The 16,362-nt window shown below is 43.6% G+C and overlaps 1 protein-coding gene across 1 annotated transcript in view; it reads right to left on the minus strand.

Annotated features, from left to right (window-relative positions):
- Positions 1 to 11,227, minus strand: part of CDCA7L (cell division cycle associated 7 like) — a 32,426-nt gene extending 21,199 nt beyond the window's left edge. Inside the window, exon 1 of the mRNA XM_012804341.2 lies at positions 11,126 to 11,227. Coding sequence (XP_012659795.1) covers positions 11,126 to 11,149 — 24 coding nt within the window. The 5' untranslated portion in view covers positions 11,150 to 11,227. The remainder of the gene's footprint in view (positions 1 to 11,125) is intronic.
- Positions 11,228 to 16,362: the final 5,135 nt, after the last annotated feature.

Genomic DNA, 16,362 nt, shown 5'->3' on the forward strand with positions numbered 1-16,362 from the left:
AAAAAAAAAAAAAAAAAAAAAATTAACTCAAAAGGGATCAAAGGCCTACATATAAGAGCTAAAACTATAAAACTCTAAGAAGGTAAGAGGAGAAAACCTTCATAAGGTGGATTTGGCAATAATTTCTTGGATTTGGCAACAAAGGAAAAAATAAATATAGGTAAACTGGACTTCCATCAAAATTACAATCTTTTGTGCAAAGGACACTACCAAGACCATGAAAAGGCAACCTATTGAATGGAAGAAAATATCTGCAGATCGTCTATCTGATAAAGGATTAATATCCAATATAAAAATAACTCCTACAACTCAACTACAAAAATACCCAAATAAGAAATTGGCAAAGGATCTGAAGGAGTCTTTCCCCAAAGAAGATACACAGATGGCCATGAGCTCGTGACAAGTCAGTTAACATCACTAATCATCAGGAAAATGCAAACCAAAACCATGATGGATACCGCTTCACATCCAATAGCACAGCCATTATCAAAAACACAGAGAAGAACTGGTGCCGGTAAGCATGTGAAAAAACTGGAACTCTTACACACTGCTAGCAGCAATGTAAAATGGCATAGCCACTGTGCTAACGATATAGCAATTTCTCAAAAAATTACATTTAGACTTACAACATGGGCCAGCTGAGTTACCACATGACCCATCACTTCCAATTTTAGGCACATATACCCCAAACAACTGAAAGCAGCGAATCAAACAATAACGTGCATATCTGCACATATCCCATCCCAATGTTTATCCATTGCATACATTATTCACAATAGCCAAAACATGTAAACTACCAAAATGTTCGTCAACGGATGAATATAAGGGGGGAAACATGGTACGTACATATAACAGAGCGTTAGCCTTAAAAAGAAATGAACTTCTACTTCATGCTAAACATGGACGAACCTTAAACACATCACGTACAGTGAAGTGAGCCAGTCACAGAAAGACAAATTACATGAGACACCTAGAATGGCCACATTCTCAGAAAAAAAAAATCTAAAATAGAGGTAATTAGGGACTAGGGGAAGAGGTGTTAGGGAGTTATTGCTTAGTGGGTACAGAGTTTCAGCCTAGAATGATAAAAATCCTTAGGAGATAGAGGTTATAGTTGCACAACAATGTGATTGTACTAAACTGTATACTTAAAATGGATAAAACAGTTAATTGTATAGTGTATATTTTACCACAATAAAAACCTCCCCAAAAGAATTAATGTTATTTTTTATTATTTATTTATTTTTGAAACAGAGTCTCATTTTGTTGCCTTCAATAGAGTACCATGGCATCATAGTTCACAGCAACCTCAAACTCTTGGGCTTGAATGATCCTCTTGCCTTAGCCTTCCAAGTAGCTGGGACTACAGGCACCCGCCACACACCTGGCTATTTTTATTTATTTATTTATTTATTTATTTGAGACAGAGCCTCAAGCTATCCCCTGGGTAGAGTGCTGTAGCATCACAGCTCACAGCAACCTCCAACTCCTGGGCTCAAGCAAGTCTCCTGCCTCACCCTCTCAAGTAGCTGGGACCACAGGCTACCGCCACAACGCCCGGCTATTTTTTGGTTGCAGCGCCTGGCTATTTTTAGAGATGAGGTCTCACTCTTGTTCAGGTTGGTCTCAAACTCCTGAGCTCAATCCACTCACCTCAGCTTCCCAGAGTGCTAGGATTACAGGCATGAGCCACTGCACCCAGCCTGATGTTATTTTTAAAATAAACGTGGGGAGAAATTTCAAACATATCTCATATGTGTATGGGGTATAGAACAGCCTATTCAGCCTATGAACTGGAATTCTGGCAAGACATCAGGAGAGTGAAGTGAACCAACCCAGGTGGGAAGTGCTGGAAATTTTCCTCTTCCAGGGAGGTCAGCAGATAAGAAATGTGAAAGCCAGTGTTAAGATTTCCCTAGACTCTAAAGACTGATTATCACTGAGGAAGTCTTCCTATTGGCATTTCGAACAGAGCAATTGCCTTCTCCTGTGGGACTCTGCTGTCTGCCATACAGTACTGAGCCCTGAACTTCAAACCGCTTAAGAGAAGCATTCCCCTCACTCCCATCACTCTAACAATCCAGAAGAAACCAACATGTTTCCATTATCACCACTACCCTGACCTCACTTCATCCACATGACAACCACAGTGAATCCAAAATTGAAGGATGAGAGCCTTGGTGCTACATGCCGGGGTATGTATGACAGGTTATAAAGCAATAGCAAACAAGCCCAAATTGCAATTAATAGCTTAAAAACAAAAAAAGGCTTCTGTCTTGTTCATATGACATGTTCATCACAGGCCAGCCAGAAGCTCTATTCCACGCTGTCCTCACACCAGAACTCGAGCAGAAAGGGCTATGACTATATAAAACGCTGGCAGGTGCGGTGGCAGAGAGGATGCGATAAGGCAAATGATATGCTGGTATATAAAGACTTCTACCTGGAAGTGAAAGACAACATTTCATTGGCCAAATGAAGTCAAATAGCCATGACTGTTTCAAGGGGCCAGGAAAGGGCGGCCCTCCCCTTTACCTGGAAGGAAAAGAACTGAACAGAGATCTGATGACTCCCCAAATATGGCTGGAAAGTGTTCTGTTAAGGTGAAGACACGGATGCTACATAAATGTTACCAATGCAGTATGACAGTCCCAATACTACTGTGCCCTTCCATCCATTCAACAAAGACTAACTGAGCGCCTAATATGGAGGCCGATGACTGAGCATCTCATATATGCTGGGAACCACGCTAAAAAATCTGATGAAAAATAAGTCATATGCCACTGAGAGAAAGAACCTTTAAACAGTTTCGAAGTGGTCTCAGTGTCAACAGGGAAAAAAGCTGCTCCAGAAGTCCCCAGGAGGGTATGTGATTTCTAAGAGCAGTGACATCAGCCACGACAACACAGCAGGTCTCCTGCGTGACCCTGGAGAAGGAGTTGTGATGGGTACACAGGTACAAACCTAAATCTGGAGGTGATTGTCTTTCAGAGGAGGCAAGTGCCCCTGTGCTCACTCCAGACAAGCACCAAACCCATCTCCAAACTGACAGGCTCTACCGCATCCCACAGCCCGGGCCTGCAAGGCTTTTTACAGGGATCCTGGTGACACGCTTCTGCCCTGCTGACACCACTGACTGCTGACCATGGGAAATGAACCCTAACAACGCCAGCCATGCAGGCTGCTGACACCACTTGGCTCTTGGCTTTGTGCCAGCGTGAATGACCCACTCATATTCACTAAGAGTGCATCCTTTTTTCGGTACTAATTACAACCACTTAGTACCACAAAGGTCATGAGGACATCCAGATGCTCTTTTCAGTGAGTTTTTGAAGCTAGCCTAGTAGGAAAACAAAATGATTAAACAAACACACACAAAAAAGTCAGGTAAAGAAGCCCTCTGTATGAGGTCATGACCATGTGGGGAAAGGCTAAAGGGAACCCCAATGGCTTTACCTACTTTAATAAATGTCTGGTAACAACTGTCAGGGAGAGGGGGAAAGACAGTTAAGAACCAGCCCGGGCATTAAATATACTTTTGCTGAACTTTCCTTTTAGGGATTTTAGTATCAAGTAGAGTTTTATTTAAACCCTTCCCCGTACCATCTAACTGCCCTTCATTAGTCATTGAGTTTTAAATTAAAGATATCATAGGGTAGAAGTGGAAGAATGGGAGGGAAATAGCCCTTCTGTTTCACAATTTATTACAGGTATGATTTCTAAATTTTACACGTAACAGTTCCACACTTCTCCAATTTAGGGGCTCAGTGACTCCCAGAAGGCTTTCAGGGCCACCAGTGGGACAGGGAAGGGGCAATCCCCACCAAGAGTCATTTAATTTTATTTTAATATTAAATGAAAATGTATCACAGGACAGAGTGCAAAATAGGCATGACTTTAAAAGATAAAACTGGAGATTTATGAGACAATCTCCCACTCCTCCAGGCCTCTTGGGCAGGCACCAACTGGCTTCCACATTTAGTTCAACAGAAAAAAACCTGAGCTCTGTGACAGGACGTCCCAGCCTATCATAACTCACACCTCCACTCACTACACCTTGACAGCCCTAAACCAACATTTTGTTTTTCAACAAATATTTAACACCTATAAGCCAGGCCCTTCACATCATCAGATCACCAGTCCCTCAACAGAGGGAAAGCCTGCCTGGAGGCAGCAGAGAGGGCCTCTTCAGGTCTGCCCCTGAAGACCCAGACTCATGGGTATGCTGATTTGGTGAGGGACCCTGCAGGGCTACAGACCCCTTGTGGGTCAGAGGCTTAAAAATGGGGGTGGGCCCTGCCCATACAACTGTGGTTTGGGAGAACAGCCCAGGGGGTTGTGGGAAGGGATTCCCAGAACACAGCCAGTCCTGAGGAACTGGTACAATGGGCAGGGAATCTGCTCCCCACATACATACCCAGTCCCCAAGACTCGTACTAGGGATTCCACATGTTGTTTTGTAAATGTTTTACTGAAGTACAACATACATACAAAGAGAAAAGCAGCTCGTAGATGTGCAGCATGGTGAAGTTTTACAAAGTGTCCCCACCTTTATAACCAGCACTCAGATCCATGAATACTTTTGTTTTGCTCTTAGAAACCATTTCGTAGCTCCCTTCTCTCCGAATGCTGCCCACACAGGTGTTCAGGCATTTCATAGAGGTTGGCCATGTAGCCTATGTTCCCCTTTGGGCCTCAGGCCAGAAACCTGGTTGTAACTATAGACGTTATAGATCAAAACAGGGCTTTGGTTGATGGGCCTTGCACTCAGGTAAGAAGACAGGCCATGCCTTTTAAATGCATGCAGCTGGCTGACTCCATCCTCAAGTCCCTACACAGTGCCTGCCAGAAATGTTCGATGAGCCAGGCAGAAGGCAGATATAAATACACAATGGGCAGGCACAAGACCGGCCAAGCAAGTGGAAGCCAGAGAAAGGAAAGCTAAGATGACAGAGTTTGATTGTTTTAAAGTTATGAAGGCAAAGAAAATAAGGAATAGAATCATGAAGCATGGAGTTAAGAAGCTTCAAAAGGCAGCTCTCCTGAAAGCGTCTCCCCATAAAGGCACCTGCTAAGGGTTCTACTGCTAAAGTTCCAGCAAAAAAAGATGACCACTGCAGGCAAGAAGGCTCCAGCCCAGACAGTTCCTGCCAGAAAGCCACAGGCCAGAAGGTGTCACCTCCTCTGAAACCTCAGAAGGGTCAAAAAGCTCCAGCCCAGAAAGCACCTGCTCCACCTTTCAGAAGCTATAATGAAAGGCATAAAGGTTCTATTTGACATCCACCTGGGCTGGTGGATTTGAATCCAGACCCAGCCTGCTAAACAGACAAAACAATAGCCAGGCATTATGGTGGGTGTCTGTAGTCTCAGCTACAAGGGAGGCTGAGGCAAGAGAATCACTTGAGCCCAACAGTTTGAGGTTGCTATGAGCTGTGACACCAAGGCACTATACCAAGGGCAACATGGGGCAGGGGGAGAGAAACCATGGGTGAAAAGAAACCATGGGTGAACCTGTTGTTTGGCCTTCAGACATCTAATCCCCAGTGAAAATGTATTTTCAGGAATGCTATCTAGGAAACTATTTATAGTTGAAATAAGCAAGACGAAAGAAGGCAACTCTTTTTAAAATGGGAATCATTAACCTAAGCCAAGGGCCAGACCCTATTTCTACACAAAATGGAAAAACTAGCCAAACATGGTAGCCAATAGTAGCCTATAGTCCAAACTACTCAAGAGGCTGAAGCAGGAGGATCCTTTGAGCAAAGGAGTTTGAAGTTGCTTAGAGCTGTGATCTTGCCACTGTACTCTAGCCTGGGGCAACAAAGTGAAACTATCTCAAAACAAATAAATAAAAAAGAAACATTGCTATGTAGGAGAGCTCAGAACAGGTTGTTCCTGCTTCCAAGTCAATTTGCACAAATTCTGGACAACCCCAATTCACTGTCACCTTCACTTATGTCCAGCATGTTCACGGATTTTCTTGGCAGCCCAGATGGTAGTAAAGGACAGACCTCTAAGACTACTCTCCACTTTCCCTGAAACTAAAACATTCTACCAGAAGTTCCTGGAAACCACAGGAACTGTTTCATACAGTTTTCACGAGCTTTGACTATAACCTCTGCAAAAACTACTCTCTCTCAGTTAATACAGCACAACAAAACGGGAAATGCCCTAGGAAAATGGAACGTCACAGGTTTCCATCCATTAAAAAGCAGGCACATTTAAAAGGTACTAAATACATCACAAACAGTAATTAAAAAGTCTGGACTCCAACGTAAGCCGAAAGATATACAAGACAGTGTCCCAAGACAGTGATTGCCAAGTTTCTCTAAGGAAAAAAAAATTCCATCAGAAAATACACAAAATTAATACATGAAACACACACCTACTCAGTGAAATACTATATAGTCACTAAAAATGAAAACTGTAAAAACTTTCAAGCTACTCAATAAAATAGTGACAGTGTCACAGTGAGCAACTGTATTACAGAGGTTATGCACAAATGATGATTGTGCTACAGACAAACAGTAGATGGAAACCGTCCAGAAAGTGAGGTACAGAGAAGAGGCAGAACCGTAGTTCAATGTATTGTTTTCATTTCAGCTTGTACTAACATGATGATGTCTGTCCTATGTGAAAAGTTATTCCCCCGTAAAAACTCTGTGGATCCTATTTATATTCCCAAGCTGACTTCTACACAGTAGACTCCGGCTAATTCCTAAAAAAAGGACCAGACCAGCTGCCCTTAACACCCCAGCCCTTCAGTTAAAGGGAGGACCAAACACCCTTTTATTTAAACAGTATGTTACACTCAGCGTGTCCTTGATCAGCTCGGTAGCACTCTAAGTAAAGATTTCTATTCTCAGTTCTTTTAGGTAAAGTTCTCTGACCTGCCAAAGTCCCAGGATTCCAGTGGCAAGAGCCAGGCAGTGGCTTCTGGGGAGGGAATCTGAGATGAGCTCTTTCCCCCTAAATTGCCCTGAGCAAATTAGTCAAAGCAGCCTAATCTTTAAAATGAGGCTAATACAGCCTACTTTACAGAACTATAGCAAGCATTAAATCTGGTAACTTTAACTACCTAACACTACCTGGCTTTTAAAAGGAAATGACAGTTTCCCTTCTTTGGGGCGAAAAGGATGACTCCCAAGGTCTCCCCCCCCAACCTCCAGGTGGCCTAGGAGGCCAGCTGAGCTCTGGGACAGAATGAGGCAAGCAGTTCAAGATTGGCCTTCTGGTGGGGAGCACGGGGGAAGCAAAGTGTCTTCTGTGTCTTTGTTCTTCCAGTATTAACTACCAAGCAGCACATAGCAGGTGCTCAACAAGCATCTGAGAGTGGATCAACCCAGTCAGAAATCCCTATTCTCAGCGGATGACTGCAAAAAACAGGAAGGAAGCATCAATGATTCCTTTGAACGAAAACTCCAGTCTCTTATTTTATGAGACTCCACGACATATTTCTGCCCTGCATACGTGGCACTAGCACTTACTACAATGGAAGATACGTTTTTCTGAGTGTCAAATTCATTTGAATTTGCCAAATATGCCTCTGAATGGTCCTATTTCAAAATATTCAGAAAACCAGGCAGCGCCTGTGGCTCAAATGAGTAGGGCACCAGCTCAACATCCCAGAGGTGGTGGGTTCAAACCCGGCCCCGGCCAAAAACAGGAATACACACACACACACATATATGTATATATATTCAGAAAACCCTTTATTTTCTTGTTTATGAAAAGCAAGTGGTCCTACTAATGTTTTCCTATCTCTATCCCTGCCTCAAGTAGCCTATATTAAATTCCACTTCAGTGAGTAAAGCTGTCTTTTATAAAATAAAACTGTACCTTGTAGGTAAAATTCTAAACTAACTCAAAGGGAGTGCTAATGAATAAAGGAAAACTCTCAAGAGCAGGGTAAAATTAATACACCTGGGATATTCTATTCAAATGACTTTATTAGCCTATTTTGCTAATTTACTCTAATATTCATAAATTGTTTTAAAGACACAGTCTCTCCTGGCTTTCTGTCCTGTGTATCTGGATCAGAATTGCTATGATCTCTGAGGTCTTCCTCTCATCATTAACAATTCAACTGCGCTGTGGAGGGGATGGTCATCAGTACTCAGAACAACTTTTAAAAACAGGGGGGCCGTACAGTTTGTGTGCAATTTTAAATCAAAACTTTAATTACTTTAATTTTAAATTGCACACAAACTGTATGGCCGCCCCGTATAGGACAACTGAGGCAGAAAATCATGGTCCTTCAAAGAAAGCACAAATGACCCTTCTCTGTGGCCAGCTTCTGAGGTTCGAGGCACACACTTTGCAGCTATGAGGTCAACACCAGAAAAATTCCCCTCTGCCCCTACTACAGCTAGCTCCTGCATATTCATGAGAGCACTTAGTGTCATTTCCTTCTTAAAAGGTCCATCCTGCACCCTGGAGCTGGAAGAGAGTTCAAGGAGGTCACTGACATTCAGAATCTACAGTTGCTCTGCTAGGAAGCTCCAGCTCCAGTGGGCACACACTCTTGCCTTTAGCAGGTATTATTGGTCATTCAATATAAAAGCACAAAGACACAAGTGGTTGGCCCAACAAGACTACCACCCTCCTCCACAGGCATAAGCACTGTTAGAGGACATTAAATCCCACACACTGGTGGGATCCTGGAAAAGCAGAGAGATTCATAGTTCAGAGTGTAAATCGGTGCCTCTTCCCTTTCACTTACTCATTCACATTAGGCCTAAGCTGCTTTGCTGAAACACCTTCTGGCTCCGTGCTTTTCAGGGGATGGAAATTAAATTTACTGCACGTGTGAAATTAAACCCCACTGCACACGAGCAGAGCCATATTCCCAGTATACGCCACTTCAGGTGGTTCATCACACTGCTTTATTCATAAAACTGGGGGACAGAGCAGAACCACAGGAATTTAACGTCTTGCTGTTCCCAAAATGTTCCTTAAGTGCTCTTATCTGCAGTCACCTGCCCACTGCACAAAACCACTCTCCACTAATTTAAAGACACTATAATCTGTTCACATTTAAATCATGATGAACAGATCTCCACTGGAAAAACCATCACACAGCTTAATTTGTGACCTCCTTAATTAGGAGGTCTTTAGAAAAAGGGGGGGGGGAAGAACCTGATCACTTTACATATGGCAATTTACCCTAATTGATGCATAATGGGTCAGATATAATTTGCAAGTTACCCCCACAGGATAGTTTATTTAACATTTCAGAACTACCAAAAATGAGCCCCATTATGTAGCAGTAAAATGTTCAATTCCAACTACATATTCTGGAACACTTACATTTCCTAAACATGAAAAATTACCACCAGTAGTGGAAGTGCAAAGAACTCTTCAAGAGAACAAGTTTCAGGAGGGGGTATGCAATCAAGGTACATTGTCTGATGAAACGCACAAGAAGCTTGTATTTCCTTCCAGAGGTTGTTTTTTTTTTTTTTTTTTTTTTAAAGATATGGAGAAGAAACTCCTAGAATGCCAACACATGGTAAAGTCTAATGGGGGGGGTCCAGCTCCATCTCAGTCCTTAGGCTTGGCTTATTACTTGCTTTCCTTGCTTTTAGTATCTTCCCTCATTGGAGAAATTTTTTAATATACTCCTCTCATAAAAATCCACAACAAGCTCGGCGCCTGTGGCTCAAGCAGCTAAGGTGCCAGCCACATACACCTAAGGTGGCTGTTCGAATTCAGCCCAGACCCGCCAAACAACAATAATGGCTGCAACCAAAAAATAGCCGGGCGTTGTGGCGGGTGCCTGTGGTCCCAGCTACTTGGGAGGCTGAGGCAGGAGACTCGCTTGAGCCCAGGAGTTGGAGGTTGCTGTGAGCAGTGAAGCCATGGCATTCTACCCAGGGGGACAGCTTGAGTCTCTGTCTCAAAAAAAAAAGAAAAGAAAAGAAAAGAAAAAGAAAGATCCACAACAAGAGATTTTTCTTCTCAATCGACGTTTAGGAAGGCTTTCAGAAATTACTTAATGACCAAAGAGACAGTTAGTGGCTTGGGCTTCCATTGGACGCCAGATTGGGCAGGTGACAGCGGCCTGGCCTCGGGCAGCACTGGCCGCCCAGCGCTTTGCATCTCCGAAGACCAGGGGGCCCGCCTGGGACCAGCACCCAGGTGGAAAAAAGAACTCCAGTCGTAGGTAAGCGGGAAGCAGTTGGGCACAGAAGCCGTCACAAAAGCAAACCGGAAAAAAAGAAAAAAGAAAACCCAACCCTCTTACAAACATCTCTGGGGCCCCCACAAGTAGCAGGGTAGCTGCTTCCTTCCCTTTTTAAGGTTTTATTTTTAGTTCTTTTGAAAAAGTTGTCTATTACTTATCTCTAAATAAGAACGTATGTCCATTACGAAAAGGCAGAGAAAAGCTATTTGAAAAAAGAGAAAACTGAAATCACGTTCATTCCTACCACTCGTTGAAATGTTTGGGAAACTTACTCTCAAAGAGTTTGTTAATCAGTTTCAAAGGCTACTGAGGCCCCAAATGAGTTACAGGGGTCGTGCTGTGTATATGAATTGGGATCTCGCAGCTTGTTTTTCAACGTGGCCCGATGACGTTGCCGTATTTCCCCCTCCCCGCTGGTTACGAATTCCTTGAAAACAGTTCTAGAAACATGTGCTTTGGCCGGGAAACAGTTAAAAGTGAAAAGAAAAAAGTTCTAGAACAAACACAAAAGCAATGCTTTTAAGTTCCACTATCCAAGTTGAACTGATCTGACTCTCTACTATGTTTTTTATTTTTTTAATTTTTTTAAAACGACACCTTCTTAAGCTTCATTGCCAGAGAAAGGAGGAACACACAAAAAGTTTCCCCACCCCGGGTCTCCCTGGCGCTGCGCGCCCTGCTCCCTCCCGCCTGCACCCCCAGACAGCCACCCAAGACAAAGCGAGGCACCCAGCTTCTGAAGACAGGGAGGCACGATCCGGACCCACGACGCACACCTGCAGGGTGCGCCCACTCAGAGGTTCCCGCGACGGGCGTGCCCGATCCACAGCGCCGTGGCACGGACCACGTTTCCAGCCCAAGGCCAAGAGGAGGGCCAGGGCTGAAAAGGCAGGCATGCCGTGGGTGCGTCCCGGCTGCCGCTGGCCGCCGGACTCTCACCTGGTAGCGTGTCGCCAATTCCATTCTTCCTTACTGGGCTCCAGCCTCCTCCCAGCGTGCGGCCACCGGAGCCTCGCTCGCCACTGGCCAGCACACCGAGAATGCCTCCGGGCCGCGCAGCCAGCGCGCCCGGCTCGGAGCTACCGCGGGCCTCAGGAGGGGCGCACTTGGCGCACGGGACAGGGGGAGCGCGTCCCGCCGCCCGCTCGGCGCCCTCCTCGCTGGGCTTCGAGGCTCGGATCAGGAACTCAACTTAACGACTACCGAACTTCGCTGTGCAGGCGGCGCGAGAAGGGGATGCAATGGGGTGCGGCTGGACGCGGCGGCCAGTGCGGGGGCGCTAGGCTCCCCCCTGCAGCGGAGAGAGGGAGTGGAGCCGTCCGGCGGGGCTTCGCGCGGGAGAAATGAGAGTAGGCAGGCCCAGCGCAGCTTCCAGCTGGCATGCCCGGGACGCGCGCTGGATACTTGTTGGGTTTATTCCCGGTCGTGCCCTGGAGCGCAAGCCTCAGCTGCAACTCTCGTCTGATCCAGAAAAAGATTTTTGGGCAGCTTCGGGGCTTGTTTTGTTTTGTCGTTGTAAAGGGGCCAGGTTCCGCCACCTCCCAGAGAAACATTTGCTCCGGGGTTCACTTTGCAAAACAGGCATATCGGGTTTCTTTACCGGGGACCCGGGTGGGGAGCTGCAGTGCCCGCCCCCGAAACTTTAGATGGCCATTGCACACTAGACCATTACATATGAAGCTTCCACGAGACGGAAAGTTTCCAGAGGTCAGGAATGCTGATTAATTTAGCAATTATCGATAGAACCCGTACTGTGTCGGAGACTCGGTTATTCCTTGAAACACAAAGTGAACAATAAACAAGCCCCACCTCTATTGGAGTTTAGGGTCTGGGATCCACTTGTCAACATAATTAAGTGAACAAATGTAATAAGGATGGAAGTAAGTGTAACATTAACAATGATTTTGTAATTTTTATTAGGTTTATTAATAAGTTACTTGATAACACTAATGATAAATGTAATAATGATTCAAATAAATGTAAATTTGGGGAGGTGATAGATGCCGTGAGGAACAAAAGTAAATAGTATTATGTTAGTGTAAAATACAGAGACTTGGTAGACCTCAGGTATGAAGAGTGAAGAATTAAGTGGATGGTGATTAAAAGCTTGAAGTAATTATTGGGGAAGTTCATGAATGAAGTTGTCCTGAAATCATAGCAGGTTGCTGGGCAGTGTTGAAAGTCTATTTAGAACTGTGGTCATGAGTTCATAGTGGAACAGCCTTATGCACAGGACCTTCTGCAGCTCCTCTTCAGCTGCTAGGGATCTGACTTCTATATTTACTTTGTTGAAAGAGTGTATGAAATTGACTAAATGTTTACCCAAGCTTGAAAACATCTGTGTAACAATCCTTCCTTCCTTCATTAGTTCAGCAGACATACTATGTGTTGCCAGTCTCCTACACCCTGTGACAGGCAGTAAGACCAAAAAAAAAAAACATTGTCTGATTTAAGAAAATGTTATATTTTCACTGGATAATGCAAATGATTGATTACAGTCAATTTCATTTTTTATGATGCTTTAGTTTTCCTTCACAGACAATATTTCCTTGAATCATTCAACATTCTTTCAGATTCTTATTGTCCATACTTTTGAAATAAGGAAACAGAATCTAAGAAAAGACTTAAGAGAAAGATCCCTGCCACCCTGCAAGTGACAACAGGCTGCCAAACTGAAAACCATTCCTTATACTTCCAGATTCAACATGTTTTCTGTTTTTCATTACTTTTGTCTTCAGCTGCCAGGAAGCTTAGAGTGAAATTGAATCCAATCAGAGCTCTTCTTCCTCCTTTTCTTTTTCTTTCCTTTTTTTTTTTTTAATAGATGCTTCTTCGTGAACCACTGATTTTGTTTGCATTTATTTCTTTTGATTATAGGTTGCATCAAATCAAATGCAACTTTGGGAAAAGGGAGTATTGAAATTAAGTTCCAATTTTGCAAAGCACCAAAGCAGCCTCGCAAAGCTAGGAAACCTGTAAACTGTTCAGCCTTTCTGGTTTGAAATTTGCCATAATCAGTGCTGAATCTTCTGATGGCAATCTGGAAATTTTCTTCCTTTGCCTAGCAAAGCCTGTGCTCTTGAGTGGTATTTAATAGTTGATTTTATAGGGCTATGTTTTGTTGTCAGGCTTTGGTTGCATTCCATTTAAGGAAATTCCTATGGAACCAGAAAATTGTAACATCACACTGTGATAATACTTTTTACTAGTGGGTATTTATGGGGTTGGATAAAGCGCAAGTATTGGATTTCATCATGGCACTACAAGAATAAGTGTTCCTACTCAGAAACAATAGTATACACATTGGCAACTTTCTTTAAAAAATCTTTTTTCTTCTTCTTTTTTTTGAGACAGAGTCTCACTTTGTCACTCTCAGTAAAGTGCTATGGCATCATAGCTCACAGCAACCTCAAACTCTTCGATTCAAGCGATTCTTTTGCCTCTCCAGAGTACTTGGGACAACCAGGTGCCCACTACAACCCGCCTATTTTTCTTTTCTTTTTTTAGAGACGGGGGTCTCATCGTTGCTCAAGTGGGTCTCGAACTCCTGAGCTCAAGCAATCCACCTGCCTTCCAGAGTGCTAGGATTAAAGGCATGAGCCACCCCACTGAGCAAGAATTCTCTGTATAGAAATCTATGCTTGCTTGCCTTTGAAATGTTTCTTGAGAGAATAAAAAACTTGGTTGGTCCATAGTGCTTTGAACAACATAAGGAATACCTGTTAGAGACTGAAGAAGTTAAGAACATGCCACTCCAAAATATGCTGTTCTGGTATATTTAATATTTTAAGTTCAAACACTGAAAAAGAAAAAAAAACCAGCAGGTGCAAGATGCTAACTCTGACCTTGATGCTGTTTCTTAGAAGCTGGAGATGAGGTTCCCCTGTGAAAGATGCCTTCTCTCCACTAAAAGGAAAAACAACGTTCTTATCAAAGACAGGAAATTGAATCTGAGGGAAATCTTTACAAACAAACCTTGTTAAACTAACCCTTATCTTCTTAGTAACTTTTCCGCCCAATTAACTGCCATAGAGTAATCCCTTTGCCTGATGACATTCTCACAGTTTACTTGTCTTAATTCAATTCAGTATATAAAGTTCAACTGTAACTGTATCTATCTTGGGATCATCACTTCCTTACAAAGGCTCCCCTGCCACATAAAACTTCTATTAAATAAATTTGTATCCTTGTTTCCTGTTAATCTATCCAATGTCAACTTGATTCTCTGGCCCAACTAGAATCCAGAAGGATGGAGGTAAGAGTTTGGCCTCTCCTACAAAGCAATAGTTGAACCTGCTTTAATTATGTGATTGGATGTCAACTCTGGCCCAAAATTTTTGCTCTGTAAAAGAAGTCCAAATGGGCGGCAACTATGGCTCAGTGGGTAGGGCGCCAGCCCCATATACCGAGGGTGGTGGGTTCAAGCCCCACCTGGGCCAAACTGCAACAAAAAAATACCCAGGTGCTGTGGCGGGCGCCTGTAGTCCCAGCTAAAAGGCTGAGGCAAGAGAAGTGCCTAAGCCCAAGAGCTGAAGGTTGCTGTGAGCTATGACATCATAGCACTCTACCAGGGCAACAAAGTGAGACTCTGTCTCTAAAAAAAAAAAAAAAAAAAAGTCCAAATGATACCAGATTTTGATACTAGATTTCCAGGCTCTTGGTCTCCCCGGTTCAAAAAATGAAGCAACAGACCACAGGATCAGCAGTAGGTTAGGTTTTATTTAACAAGTGTTATAGCTCTCACAAAGAACCAAACTTCCTTGCAGAGCAGGATCAGCAGTAAGATAGGTTTTATAATACAAGTGTTACAGCTCTCATAAAGAGCCAAACCTCTTTGCAGAGTAGGATCAGCAGTATAAGTGTTACAGCTCTTGCTCTCCATCTCTCTCTCTCTCTCTAAAGTCTGCAGTGTTTGGGCTCTTTGCTTAAAGACTTATATAGGGGGAGTTGTCCAATGAGCTTTCAGGTCCTGAAAACAGACCAATCAGGAGCAGGTTTTGAAAATAGACCAATCAGGGATGCACTGGAGGAATCGCCAGTGTCTTCCCCAGTTCCTGTCTGGTTCCATTAGCTATTGAAGCCTCCATTAGGAGAGGGAAGCTTCCCCCCCTCACTTGCCTATGCTCAAGCCTGCTGGTGTTCCTCAAGCCTGCTGGTCCTGCTGGTTCTGCTGCCGGCTGCTGCCACCAACACTGCCAAGACAGAGGCCGCAGGTCCTCCAGCCCCACTCAGCTGAGCTGGCTGGGGTGTCACCTATTCGGTATCACAAACATCTGTAGTTTGAACTAGTAGCTGTGCCCTCCCCTCAGAGCTTAGCTGGTATCCTAGACATCTCAGTGAAGAATTGACCCTTGGCAAAGAACTGGAAGCAATGTGGATAACATCTGAGTACTGCTTAGCATTATATTTGGTCATGAACAAATAAAGGGACAGTTACACAAGATAAAATCCCTGATTGTCCACTATCTCTTGGTCTCTTGAAACTTGCATCTCACTGTGATTAGCTAAGAGTTCACCTAGGAGGGGGAGACATCCCTAAATTTGAGATATTCAGAGATAAAATTTCCAATTTGTTGCAGAAAAAAAGATCATGAATTGAGTCTTGTATAGCAAAATCATCATCAAACAATAAATGGGTGCCTTTCTGTAAAGTTTTTTTTTCATTACAACCTATTACATACATATTCCATCTTCCTAACTTGGCATGTGAAGATAAGGCTATCACAATCTCACAGTTTAAGGACACTCTAATGAAAACAATTTAAATGGCTTTGAAGGATCTGGACAATGAATAATTAGATGCCATAGTAGCACATACCTATAATCCCAGCTGAGGATGGGGGATCCTTTGAGACCAGGAGCTCAAGGCTGCAGTAACTTACAATTGCACTTGTGAATACCCACTACATTGCAGCCTAGAAAACATAGGAAAACTCCTCTCCAAAAATAATGATTAGATGCCTTCATGTATCAGGTATGAAAAAAATACACATCATGATGAAATGTTAATGCCTGTGTCTACCAAAAAGTCAGTACTTATAGTGGTATCAATAATAGCAGCTGGCTCGGCACCTGTGGTTCAAGCGGCTAAGGCACCAGCCACATACACCTAAGGTGGCGGGTTCAAATCCCCAGCCCGGGCCCGCCAAACAACAATGATGGCTGCAACCAAAAAA

Source organism: Otolemur garnettii, unplaced genomic scaffold (genome assembly GCF_000181295.1).
Source record: "Otolemur garnettii isolate 467f Iridium unplaced genomic scaffold, OtoGar3 scaffold00028, whole genome shotgun sequence".
In the NCBI taxonomy this organism is placed as follows: domain Eukaryota; kingdom Metazoa; phylum Chordata; class Mammalia; order Primates; family Galagidae; genus Otolemur; species Otolemur garnettii.